Consider the following 13,998-nt stretch of genomic DNA (forward strand, 5'->3'; position numbering starts at 1 on the left):
ATCTCACCCCGTGGGGTCAAAATGATCACAAGAACGGTGAGCAAAAATCCCAGAACCACACAGGGGGACCTAGTGAATGACCTGCAGAGAGCTGGGACCAAAGTAACAAAGCCTACCATCAGTAACACACTACGCCGCCAGGGACTCAAATCCTGCAGTGCCAGACGTGTCCCCCTGCTTAAGCCAGTACATGTCCAGGCCCGTCTGAAGTTTGCTAGAGTGCATTTGGATGATCCAGAAGAGGATTGGGAGAATGTCATATGGTCAGATGAAACCAAAATATAACTTTTTGGTAAAAACTCAACTCGTCGTGTTTGGAGGACAAAGAATTCTGAGTTGCATCCAAAGAACACCATACCTACTGTGAAGCATGGGGGTGGAAACATCATGCTTTGGGGCTGTTTTTCTGCAAAGGGACCAGGACGACTGATCCGTGTAAAGGAAAGAATGAATGGGGCCATGTATCGTGAGATTTTGAGTGAAAACCTCCTTCCATCAGCAAGGGCATTGAAGATGAAACGTGGCTGGGTCTTTCAGCATGACAATGATCCCAAACACACCGCCCGGGCAACGAAGGAGTGGCTTCGTAAGAAGCATTTCAAGGTCCTGGAGTGGCCTAGCCAGTCTCCAGATCTCAACCCCATAGAAAATCTTTGGAGGGAGTTGAAAGTCCGTGTTGCCCAGCGACAGACCCAAAACATCACTGCTCTAGAGGAGATCTGCATGGAGGAATGGGCCAAAATACAAGCAACAGTGTGTGAAAACCTTGTGAAGACTTACAGAAAACGTTTGACCTGTGTCATTGCCAACAAAGGGTATATAACAAAGTATTGAGAAACTTTTGTTATTGACCAAATACTTATTTTCCACCATAATTAGCAAATAAATTCATTTTCTGAAATGTGATTTTCTGGAAAAAAAAATCTCATTTTGTCTGTCATAGTTGACGTGTACCTATGATGAAAATTACAGGCCTCTCTCATCTTTTTAAGTGGGAGAGCTTGCACAATTGGTGGCTGACTAAATACTTTTTTCCCACTGTACGTAATATAATATACTCATCATAATTTGGTTGTAATCCAAAGAGGTTAGAACAATTATCTAGATCCTCTATGAGGCTGTGGAGGGATCCAAATTGTTGATTTAAAAGAAAACATGAATCATCAGTGTACAATGGCACATTTTGTTTTTAAGCACTTGATTTCTAGCCCCTTGATATTATTGTTGGACCTGATTATAATAGCTAACATTTCGATGGCCATAATAAATAGATATGCCGATAGTGAACAACCTTGTTTTACTCCTCTTGACCGTTTCATAATTTCTGAGAAGTAGCCATTATTTACTATTTTACACCTAGGGTTACTATACGTAACTTTAACCCATTGTATAAGAGATTCTCCAAAATTGAGTATTCCAGGCATTTATATATAAATTCCAGTCGTACTTTATCTAAAGCCCTTTCGAAGTCAGCTATGAATACCAGGCCTGGTTTCCCTGATTTTTCATAGTGTTCTATTGTTTACAGTACTTGTCTTATATTATCTCCAATGTATTGTCCATGTAAAAAATTATTAGGATGAATAATATCCGACAATATCTTTTTAATTCTATGCACTATGCATTTTGCTAGAATATTTGCATCACAACACTGAAGTGTAAGGGGCCTCCAATTTTTTTTATGAACTGTATCTTTATATTTACCACCTAGGTCCTGTTTCAGTAATAGTGAAATCAGACCTTGTTGAGTATCTGATAATCTACCATTTTATAGGTGTGGTTAAAACATGCTAATAACGGTCCTCTGAGTACATCAAAAAAGGTTTGATATAATTCAACTGGTATGCTATCCAGCCCTGGAGTTTTCCCGGACTTAAAGGCTTTAATTGCATCAAGAAGTTCCTCCTCTGTAATTTGGCTTTCACATGAGTCTTTCTGTACAGTTGTTAATTTTACATTATTAATAGAACAAAAATCCTTACAATTAACTTCGGTTAGTGGAGATGGAGGAGACTGAAACGAAAACATATGCTTAAAGTACTAAATCATTAACCACATAGCAACAGATGTGGAATATATACACACACTCTCGCAACCCTTCCCCCACAAACAACCACAAGCTCAGATGTTCAACACTTGTTCCATCTCCGAGCCCAACTCAAGAGAAGACTTGATATGCGAATGCATATACAGGTGTAGCTGTTTGAGAAGGCATGCAACATTGAGATTTGATTAACCAATGTCAAGTCCTAGCTGATGGAGCTCAGATACACCCCTTTCCCCTGAAACACACACACACACTGGTTCCTCGTTGTAACCATATTCCCAAGCATCTCTGAGCAGTCAGACCTTTTGAATAATTTGCCCCCTCTCTGATAGTCCGAGTGTGACCCCCTCCCAATGGGTTACTGCAGCTAGTGTTGCAGGTACAAGGTCGTCAAAGTTCTCATTAGCAGCTTTGAGAAAGTCCTTGTATATTATGCTCACCTACCCGGTGGCTTTGGCTTTGTTGGACCAACCCTGCCAGGCAGGCTCAGACTCTTGAGGGGGTGGTCTCTGACCGCTTTTATCTTTCTGTCTTGGCTGCGTATAGGTTACTTGCAACATAATGTTTGTTTGCAACATTAGGTCTGTTTTCATAAAGAAGTTAAATACGCTTCGTGTTTTGTTTCCTTGCCACGATACTAATGAGTATTGTCCCGGCCCTAACTGCAGCCAACTTTTTATTCACCATAACAGGAAAACTAACACATTACAAGGTATTTATTTACAAATGATTTACAAGTATGGAGAGCTGCTAACTGAATGTGAAGAAATGAAAGCAGTGCAATGCATTCTGTCCTATCGGAGGAACTTAGAGCTTGACCAGTGCTGCTTGGTGCATCAGGTTACAACGGTCGCAACAACAGGGTCAAATTAGAATGTCTCTTGCTCAGTTGCCGCATAAGTAACAGCTATAGAAAAGGTGAATGCTGACAAAAAAGAGGTCAAGTTTTTTTTTTAAAGGGGATCTGTCTGCATTTATAAAATTGTACCAAAACTTCCTGTTTCCATCACAACTTTCGTGATATTTTTTTATACGGTAAGACTTTACTCGCATAAAAACGTGGTTACAGTCATAGGCATTGAGCAAAGTCACTGTGTCTTGGACATGGCATTTGAAAGGCAGCAGAGGGCAGCACTGGCTTTATGTTAACACAGCATGTTGTTTTTTATTTTTCTTCATTTAACTAGGCAAGTCAGTTAAGAACAAATTCTTATTTACAATGACGGCCTACACCAGCCAAACCCGGACGCTGGGCCAATTGTGCGCCGCCCTATGGGACTCCTAATCACGGCCGGTTGTGATACAGCCTGGAATCGAACCAGGAAGGTCTGTAGTGACACCTCAAGCACTGAGATGCAGTGCCTTAGACCGCTGCACCACTCGGTCTAAGGCACTGGTCTAGAATCAGCACAGGCTGCTGGAACGGGGGTGGGGGGGCTGAGTGTCTGTCCGTCCGAATCTCTTACCTCCAGTCTGTCTGTCCTCATTAGTTTCTGTGCAGCTGCGGCTGCAGCATTGGGGACCTGGCCGTGGTTGGGGTGGCCCGCCATGAGGACCTGTGGGCTGGGCATGATCTCTGCCTGCATCAGGCCAGGCGATACCGGGCCCAGGTACGGGTTGAAGGCTGCTGCCGCCGCGCTGGCATTGGTGGCCAGGCCTGGTGCCATAGAGAACATAGGCTGCAGGCAGGAGGAGGGGGCGGGCAGATAGAGACCCGGGTCAAAGGTGAGAGGTTATATTTCCTGGTAGGTCAAATGTTAAATGTACTGTATTTAATGTTATGTGGCTTATCTAAACTGATACCAAATTCCCTATATAGTGCACTGCTTAAGGGCTCTGCATGGTCAGAAGTAGAGCACTATATAGGGAATAGGGTGTCATTTGAGATGCAGCCGATTGTAAGTGTTCTCGTAATTACTTGATGTAAACTGAACCTGTTGCTGTCTTGGACCAGGTCATAGAGACTAACCTGGATTGGCAAAGGTTGAATAAAATGAAGAGGGGTTTCAGGTCCTGGGATTCAGTCACAGTTCAGTTATATTCTGTTCCACTCACGTGTGTGTGTGTGTGTGTGTGTGTGTGTGTGTGTGTGTGTGTGTGTGTGTGTGTGTGTGTGTGTGTGTGTGTGTGTGTGTGTGTGTGTGTGTGTGTGTGTGTGTGTGTGTGTGTGTGTGTGTGTGTGTGTGTTTGTGTGTGTGTGTGTGTGTGTGTGTGTGTGTGTGTGTGTGTACATACGCGTGTGTGCACATTTGTGCATGTGCGTGTTCTCTCACCATTGTGTATGCGTGTGACTTCACATGCCTACTGTATCTGTGTGCTGTCTCACCATAGGCTGTAGCTGTGTGCCGGGCATCATGGCGTTTGCGAGCTGCATCTGTTGGGCCAGCATGGCCATGTTCTTCTGTTGGATGAGGTTGTTCCTGCCGTTGATCTCCAGCTGGGTCTTTAGGTGGCCAGGAGGGTGCAGGTACTTACAGTTCTCCCTGGAACAACGGCCCTGGGAGAGGGAGAGGGAGGGGGGATAGGGAGGTGGGATAAGGGGGGAAGCAAGAGAGAGAAGCAACGTGTCAAAGTAAAGTAAGTTGATTCAGATTCAGACAGCACTGCCCTTACTTTAAAGATGTCCTCCAGTGATTCTTGAAAAGCGATATCCCACGTATAAATACAGTAAAGTACAGACAACAAACTTCAAGGAGTAGGGCCAGTAGGAAACATTTATGCACTCACTAATTGTAAGTCGCTCTGGATAAGAGTGTCTACTAAATGACTAAAATGTCAATTGGCTCACTAAAAATTAAAAGAGTTGGTCTGATGGAAGAGGGCTCCGGGCAGCTGAGCGGAAATGGAGGAAAACTAGACTCCCTGCGGACCTGTCATCTTTTCACTCCCTCCTCTCTACCTTCTCTTCCTATGTTTCCGCTGCTAAAGCCACTTTCTACCACTCTAAATTTCAAGCCTCTGCCTTTAACCCTAGGAAGCTCTTTGCCACCTTCTCCTCCCTGCTGAATCCTCCTCCTCCTCCCCCTCCCTCCTCCCTCTCTGTGGATGACTTCGTCAACCATTTTGAAAAGAAGGTTGACGACATCCGATCCTCATTTATTAAGTCAAATGACACCGCTGGTCCTGCTCACACTGCCCTACCCTATGCTTTGACTTCTTTCTCCCCTCTCTCTCCAGATGAAATCTTGCAACTTGTGACGGCCGGCCGCCCAACAACCTGCCCGCTTGACCCTATCCCCTCTCTTCTCCAGACCATTTCCGAAGACCTTCTCCCTTACCTCACTTCGCTCATCAACCCATCCTTGACCTTCAAGAGAGCGAGAGTTGCACCCCTCCTCAAAAAACCTACACTCGATCCCTCCGATGTCAACAACTACAGATCAGTATCCCTTCTTTCTTTTCTCTCCAAAACTCTTGAGCGTGCCGTCTCTAGCCAACTCTCCTGCTATCTCTCTCAGAATGACCTTCTTGATCCTAACCAGTCAGGTTTCAAGACTGGTCAGTCAACTGAGACTGCTCTTCTCTGTGTCACGGAGGCTCTCCGCACTGCTAAAGCTAACTCTCTCTCATTTGCTCTCATCCTTCTAGACCTATCCGCTGCCTTTGATACTGTGAACCATCAGATCCTCCTCTCCACCCTCTCCGAGTTGGGCATCTCCGGTGCTGCTCACTCTTGGATTGCGTCCTACCTGACAGGTCGCTCCTACCAGGTGGCGTGGCGAGAATCTGTCTCCGTACCACGTGCTCTCACCACTGGTGTCCCCCAGGGCTCAGTTCTAGGCTCTCTCCTATTCTCTCTATACACCAAGTCACTTGGCTGAACCTCGGCAAGACGGAGCTGCTCTTCCTCCCGGGGAAGGACTGCCCGCTCCATGATCTCGCCATCACGGTTGACAACTCAATTGTGTCCTCCTCCCAGAGTGCAAAGAACCTTGGCATGACCCTGGACAACACCCTGTCGTTCTCCGCTAACATCAAAGCGGTGACCCGATCCTGCAGGTTCATGCTCTACAACATTCGCAGAGTACGACTTTACCTTACACAGAAAGCGGCACAGGTCCTAATCCAGGCACTTGTTATCTCCCGTCTGGATTACTGCAACTCGCTGTTGGCTGGGCTCCCTGCCTGTGCCATTAAACCCCTACAACTTATCCAGAACGCTGCAGCCCGTCTGGTGTTCAACCTTCCCAAGTTCTCTAATGTCACCCCGCTCCTCCGCACACTCCACTGGCTTCCAGTTGAGGCTCGCATCTACTACAAGACCATGGTGCTTGCCTACAGAGCTGTGAGGGGAACGGCACCTCCTACCTTCAGGCTCTGATCAGACCCTAAACCCAAACGAGGGCACTACGTTCATCCACCTCTGGCCTGCTAGCCCCCCTATCCTTATGGAAGTACAGTTCCCGCTCCGCCCAGTCAAAGCTATTCGCTGCTCTGGCACCCCAATGGTGGAACAAGCTCCCCCACGGCGCCAGGACAGCGGAGTCACTGACCACCTTCTGGAGACACTTGAAACCCTACCTCTTTAAGGAATACCTGGAATAGTATAAAGTAATCCTTCTTCCCCCACCCCCCATAAAAAAAAATATATATATATATTTAAAAAATAGAAATAAAATAAGGTGGTTGTCCCACTGGCTATCATAAGTTGAATGCACCAATTTGTAAGCGTCTGCTAAATGATGTAAATGTGAATGTAAATGATGGGAATCAATGATGTCATCAGCCTCGCCCCTTGCTTGAGGAACAATAGAGAACAAAAGAGGAAAGGAACCCCCCCACATGTCATGACTTACCTGGACCACCTATTGAGATGTGCCTTTTGTTAAGGAAATCAGGTGTTAAATGAGGTGACAAGGAGACTGGAGTGCCACTTTCAACTGACGACTGTGCGTTTCTGTGTGTCTGTGTGTGTGTGCAGTGTGTGTGTGATATGCTGGGAGCTGTTTATAGCTGCACGCCCTTAACCCTGTTTCACCCTAGGTCTAGATATGCCTGGCACTAACTAATTGTTAAGGGCTCTCTATTTCTGCTCTACCCTGTGGGACAAAAATGTGTGTGTGTGTTTCTTCGTGCATATGTGCGTGCGTGTGTGAATGTGTGTCTTCGTGCATACTTGCACGAGGTGTGTGTGTCTGCATACGTGTGTTTGTTCAGGTCAGAAGAGGGTCTCTGTGGCCCTGATGGACTGCTATCCAGACATCCAGCTAGGCTACATGTCTGACAGGAGATATAAATACATTTCACTCATATGATACATAGATATTGTATCACAGGGCAATATGAGGTCAAACTTCAAAGCGTCAGTGCCAAGAGATAATTAACTAAGAGAGATCGTTTTATGCTCTCTGCTATGAATACACACTGCCAAGAAGTCGCAGAAATCCTGGTGGACTGGGGGCAGGATAGTTCAAGTGTGACACACAGGTGTCCACACACAGGCACACACACACTGGAGTCATGTTCATGTAACAGGTGGCAGACACACGCCCTGTGCTTTATAACAGATATTTATTTACTGACATTCCATGGGCACAGCTGAGCCGACCGGCCGAGGCAGCAGGGTCCACCCAGTGGGCCCACACTGGTTGAATCAACGTTGTTTACACATAATTTAAATGAAATTACATTGAACCAACGTGGAATAGGCATTGAATTTACATCTGTGCCCAGTGGGCACGCTCAATCACAAATAGAGCTGCCGCCTGGGTGCTTCTCAATAGTCTAACATAGATGCCTCTCTCTGTCTCCTTTCCTCTATTCGCACTGACATGAAAGACTTGGACAGGTCAAACGAAGCAAATTCCTGGCGGGCATTCTCCATTTTGCTTTCATCCTGCGTTTTCAGATCAGTGGAGAGGAAAGAAAGGAGATATGGAGAGGAAATCAGGTTGGACAATTGAGATGCACCCTCGTTACTCAGATACAGGCAGGAACTGCGGGACTCTAACCCGGACGCTTATAAGAAATCCCGCTATGCCCTCTAACGAACCATCAAACAGGCAAAGAGTCAATACCGGACTAAGATTGAATCGTACTACACCGGCTCTGACACTCGTCGGATGTGGCAGGGCTTGAAAACTATTACAGACTACAAAAGGAAGCACAGCCGCGAGCTGCCAGATGAGCTACATCACTTCTATGCTCGCCTCGAGGCAAGAAACACTGAAGCATGCATGAGAGCACCAGCTGTTCCGGATGACTATGTGATCACGCTCTCCGTAGCCAATGTGAGTAAGACTTTTAAGCAGGTCATCATTCACAAGGCCGCAAGGCCAGACGGATTACCAGGACGTGTACTCCGAGCATGTGCTGACCAACTGGCAAGTGTCTTTACTGACATTTTCAACATGTCCCTGACTGAGTCTGTAATACCAACATGTTTCAAGCAGACCACCATAGTCCCTGTGCCCAAGGACACTAAGATAACCTGCCTAAATGACTACCGACACGTAGCACTCACGTCTGTAGCCATGAAGTGCTTTGAAAGGCTGGTCATGGCTCACATCAACACCATTATCCCAGAAACCCTAGACCCACTCCAATTTGCATACCGCCCAAACAGATCCATAGATTATGCAATCTCTATTGCACTCCACACTGCCCTTTCCCACCTGGACAAGAGGAACACCTACGAGAGAATGCTGTTCATTGACTACAGCTCAGCGTTCAACACCATAGTGCCCCTCAAAGCTAACCACTAAGCTAAGGATCCTGGGACTAAACACCTCCCTCTGCAACTGGATCCTGGACTTCCTGACGGGCCACCCCCAGGTGGTAAGGGTAGGTAACAACACATCTGCCACGCTGATCCTCAACACAGGGGCCCCTCAGGGGTGCGTGCTCAGTCCCCTCCTGTACTCCCTGTTCACCCATGACTGCATGGCCAGGCACGACTCCAACACCATCATTAAGTTTGCTGACGACACAACAGTGGTAGGCCTGATCACCGACAACGATGAGACAGCCTATAGGGAGGAGGTCCGAGACCTGGCCGTGTGGTGCCAGCATACAACCTCTCCCTCAATGTGATCAAGACAAAGGAGATGATTGTGGACTACAGGGAAAAAAAAGAGGACTGAGCACCCCCCATTCTCATCGACGGGGCTGTAGTGGAACAGGTTGAGAGCTTCAAGTTCCAACAAACTATCATGGTCCAAACACACCAAGACAGCCTATTCCACCTCAGGAGACTGAAAAGATTTGGCATGGGTCCTCAGATCCTCAAAAGGTTCTACAGCTGCACCATCGAGAGCATCCTGACTGGTTGCATCACCGCCTGGTATGGCAACTGCTCGGCCTCCGACCGCAAGGCACTACAGAGGGTAGTGCGTACGGCCCAGTACATCACTGGGGCCAAGCTTCCTGCCATCCAGGACCTCTATACCAGGCGGTGTCAGAGGAAGGCCCTAAAAATTGTCAAAGACTCCAGCCACCCTTGTCATAGACTGTTCTCTCTGCTACCGCACGGCAAGCGGTACTGGAGCGCCAAGTGTAGGTCCAAAAGGCTTCTCAACAGCTTCTACCCCCAAGCCATAAGACTCCTGAACAGCTAATCATTGCTACCCGGACTATTTGCACTGCCCCCCCACCCACACCCCCCTCTTTTACGCTGCTGCTACTCTGTCTATTATTTATGCATAGTCACTTTAACTCTACCCACATGTACATATTACCTAAATTACCTCGACTAGCCGGTGCCCCCGCACATTGACTCTGCACCGGTACCCCCCTGTATATAGCCTCCCTACTGTTATTTTATATGTTACTGCTGCTCTTTAGTTATTTGCTTTTATTTTTTTTACTTAACAGTTTTTTTTTTTTTTATACTTCAAAAATTGCATTGTTGGTTAAGGGCTTGTAAGTAAGCATTTCACTGTAATGTCTACACCTGTTGTATTCGGCGCATGTGGCAAATACAATTTGATTTGATTTGATTTGAAAGAGTGTTGTTGTGTCTGCGTCTCAGCACACCATGTGTCAGTGACAACTATAACAGGAGACGTAATGCCTCGGGACAGTGTGTGTGTGTGTGGTGTGTGTGGTGTGTGTGTGTGCCTGCGTGCGTGTTATGCCTCTGGGACAGTGTCTATCACAAACAGTGGGACGTCTAGCCTACACAGACATCTGACTTGTTGAGACTTGGAAATGTCAACAACTGGGTCAAATTTGAAATCATGATCCCTGCCTTAGCACTGCTGTGTGACTGACTGGCTGGTTTAAACACTGTTGTTAAGCCTTATCACTGCATGTACTTAACCTAAATTGATATAGATAATGGTGAAAGCTAAACGATTGGCATGTGAAATGTAGGTTACCGTTTATATCATATATCTGGGTATTTCGAAATCTGATTTTCAATATGGTAAAACAATTTTTTTTAAAGTATTGTTAATGGGGGGGATGGGGGGGCGTGCTATGCAACTGCTTATAACTAACTTGAAGTTAAGTACAACTATAAGAAATCTAAGATGTGTCAAATAAATTAAATCCAGCTCAGGGCTCCAGCTATGCATTTGGTTTGCTAATTTGCTAGCTAAGAGGCTAGATGTCAAGATCAAGCTTCTTGGTTACAGCAGAGATATTCAATCCCCTCCTGGATCAAGATCCCTATTGCCTAAATTATTTTTATACAAATAGTACATTCAGTAATACCGTATACCCCGGTATGGTACAGAAACGGTATGACGGTATGAAAATCTGGATACCGCCCAACCCTAGTTGAAAGACCCAACTTCTCTGTCATTCAACGTCTCTGTCATTCAAGCTAAATGGTGCATGCAGGCAGAAGGGCTACTCTATGCGATGGTAACACATCACCAAGTTAACAGGAGTTATGATTGTAAACATGTTCAGAGAGGTCAAAAAGGAGAGTCCATATTGAAATATCAATACAGTTCTTAGACTGGACTGATGGACTAACTGGCTAATGTACAAAAGCAGTGAGTCAGAAACTTGGAGCGAGATTATGCAGAGCTTGTTTTGAAAGAGGTTCTAGATCCAAACAGAACTGTTCTGAAAAGAGATTCTAGAACTACGAAGAAGTGTTCTAATAAGAGGTTCTATATCTACGCAGAACTGTTCTAAAAAGAGGTTCTAGCTCTAAGCAGACCTGTTCCGAAAAGAAGATCTAAAACTGAGCAGAACTGAGCATTTTCAAAACAACTAGCATGGGCTCAGATCTCATGAGCTGAACTGGTATTCATAAACATTCTGACACAGATAAGGGTGAGCAGCGAGGGGGAGCTCTGAAATAGAGCTGCAGCTCTGATAGCAGTCAGCCAGAGACTGGCATGCGGGGTGGGGGGGCTAGTTAATGAGACTTGAGGGATCGCGTTGCCCTCCCCCCCACCTGACCCCATCCGTCCCACGTTGGATTTACTGCAGTGGCATTCGGCGAGGGAGGACCGCTGACCCCCGCAGAGGAAACCTGTGGGGCCTGACATTACTGCCACGGCAGCTCTGCCGAGTCATCCCTTATGCAGAAATAAGAGTCAAAACAGTGGCTAAAGCAGGCTGCCATTTTGAATAGTGAAATATGCCCCAGCAGAGGAAATGTCAGCCTGTGTAAGCTGGGAAGGGGACAGACAAAGTGAGTCACGTACTGTAGCGTGACCCTGCGTCAGTGAAATACTAGAACCTGCTGCATGAGAAGTCCTTAGTGACGGTCAGAGGTAGAGAGGAATGAGGGGGAGAGAGAGAGGAAGGAGGGGGGAAGAGAGAGTGTAAGAGAGTGATAAAGGTAGAGGGAGCAGGAGATACACACCAACAGAATGAGAGATACATGTAGATGGATAGAGATAAAAAGATAGAGATGGACACAGAGAGAGAATGAGAGATACATGTAGATGGATAGAGATAAAAAAGATAGAGATGGACACAGAGAGAGAATGAGAGATACATAGAGAGATAGAGGGAGAGAGAGACAGTCAGACAGACGTTCTCTCTCATAGGATGTTTTCTTGCTTCTGTGCTGTTTTTACATCAGGGACCTTGAGGAGCACCCACCGTGTACACGGCAACAGACCAGCCCAGTGTTCCAGCCCTAACAACAGCGGAATCCCTGCTTGCTCCCTGATCCCTCACATATACATACAGGAAACTCTGTAATGGAACGCCACAGACTTATAAAGGCATATAATCACTGTTATTTCGTAAGGAGAGGAAAAGCACGCTACAACAATGATATTGTCTTCATTATACATCCATATGCAACAGTTCCTTATATCTCTGTCTAATGTAAGTTATCATTAGTGTACTTTCATTACAAGGAGAACCAAATTATGAGAAGCAGCTGTGTTACACTGTTTCATAAGAATAGTCTGGTAAATATAGCCTGGCAAATCTGAGGTCTCTCTTTCCTCTCTTTCCTCTGCTGGTGGAAAACAAGCCTTATTCCACTGTTCTAAAGTGCCAGGGGCCTCATTTATAACCATTACGTACATTTTATACTAAATATTTGCGTGCGCCATTTCAGAAAAATATTTAGATTCATAAACACCATACATACATGTTTACGTTATAAATCTGACCAGTCATGAAATTGTGCGCGCGTGAATGAGCATTATAACTCTGCCTGAACAACTTCCATCACTCCTTTTATGGTGACAATAATGCCCTTATTTGCTGTACACTTTGGAGTTATTGGAATTAGGCCAAGACAGTAGGCTATCTAAAGGAAATAGCAATGGCGAACTTGATCAAATGTCTTTGGAGGTGTTGGCAGAATGTTTTATTTTGCAGTGACATTTGCTGTAGCCCATCTGACCGTGTCTGAAAGACAAAAACAATTCCAAATTGTTGTGGACCTGTAAACAGATCGTTTGAATTCAATAATGTTTTGCATTTACTTTTTCCGAACTTAAATATGCTGCACTGCCCTACTTACAGTGTCTACTTACAGTGGCAGCCTAATTGTCTACTCTGAAAAATTGCAGTAGGCAGTGGTAGCCTACGCACTTCCATGCAAAAGATAAACTGTCTGTTCACCTGTTAAAGTCTATTGTATTTTAAAAACCGCACTCCCTTTCGGATGCATTGAGCAAAGAGTTGACTAATTAAATGAGATACACGCATGGTTGTTGTATGGCTACTTCTGGGATATTACATTTCAAATTTTAGTCATTTAGCAGACGCTCTTATCCAGAGTGACTTACTGTTAGTGAGTGCATACATTTTCATACTGGCCCCCCGTGGGAAACGAACCCACAACCCTGGCATTGCAGGCGCCATGCTCTACCAACTGAGCTACAGGGGACTACATCATGGCCAGAAAAGGTGAGGAATTTATTCTGCAATGGTTATGATATAGGCTATGTATTATGTGTATAAATGTAATATTGTCTACTCAAGAAATTTGACATTACAGTATTCAGACGTAGCCTACAAACGTCAATGGCAAAGGTGAACCATCAAACTGCGCTTCAGATCGGATCACATAGAGCAAAATACTTGAAATAGCTTATCTATTTACTACTGTGAAGTGGGTCCAATTAAATGAGAGATGGGACGAATGGTAGCCAACTCTACCTTGTTGTAGGCCTATAGGCTATTTCGCGAGTATGAAACCATCACAGTCAGAAAAGGTGAAGAATTTATTCTGCAATGATCATGTAAATTAAATAAATAAAAGGAAATAGATGCCTATTTCTAATTATTTTAGAATGCAAAGATATTATTATTATTATTTCTCACTAATGGCATGACTGCGTCTTGTTATTATAATTAGATACATGTTTTTTTGTTATGAATAAGAGTGTCATCATACATATATTCCACATTTGCACAAGACTACTAGGCTACTTTTGCCTTCTTGCAATGCAATACTTCAACCACTAGAAACTGTGTGTACGCATGGTCTAAAGTTTGCAGGAGGATAAGCACTTTCTCATGTCAAGTTCAGTTTTTATAAATGCCAATTGTTGTGTGAAAACTGGCGCAAGCATGTTTTG

At 45.1% G+C, this 13,998-nt stretch overlaps 1 protein-coding gene across 16 annotated transcripts in view; it reads right to left on the reverse strand.

The window, feature by feature from the left end:
- Positions 1 to 13,998, reverse strand: part of LOC121581300 (muscleblind-like protein 1) — a 116,503-nt gene that overhangs the window by 19,767 nt on the left and 82,738 nt on the right. For 10 of the 16 annotated variants that reach the window (XM_041896827.2, XM_041896826.2, XM_041896829.2 and 7 more), the window contains 3 exons: positions 4,374 to 4,544; positions 3,966 to 4,016; positions 3,514 to 3,726 (listed from right to left, as the gene is read on the reverse strand). In XM_041896827.2, coding sequence (XP_041752761.1) covers positions 3,514 to 3,726; positions 3,966 to 4,016; positions 4,374 to 4,544 — 435 coding nt within the window. The remainder of the gene's footprint in view (positions 1 to 3,513; positions 3,727 to 3,965; positions 4,017 to 4,373; positions 4,545 to 13,998) is intronic. The other 6 variants (XM_041896832.2, XM_041896838.2, XM_041896830.2 and 3 more) reach the window with 1 other exon arrangement.

This window comes from Coregonus clupeaformis, chromosome 14, assembly GCF_020615455.1.
Source record: "Coregonus clupeaformis isolate EN_2021a chromosome 14, ASM2061545v1, whole genome shotgun sequence".
NCBI lineage: Eukaryota > Metazoa > Chordata > Actinopteri > Salmoniformes > Salmonidae > Coregonus > Coregonus clupeaformis.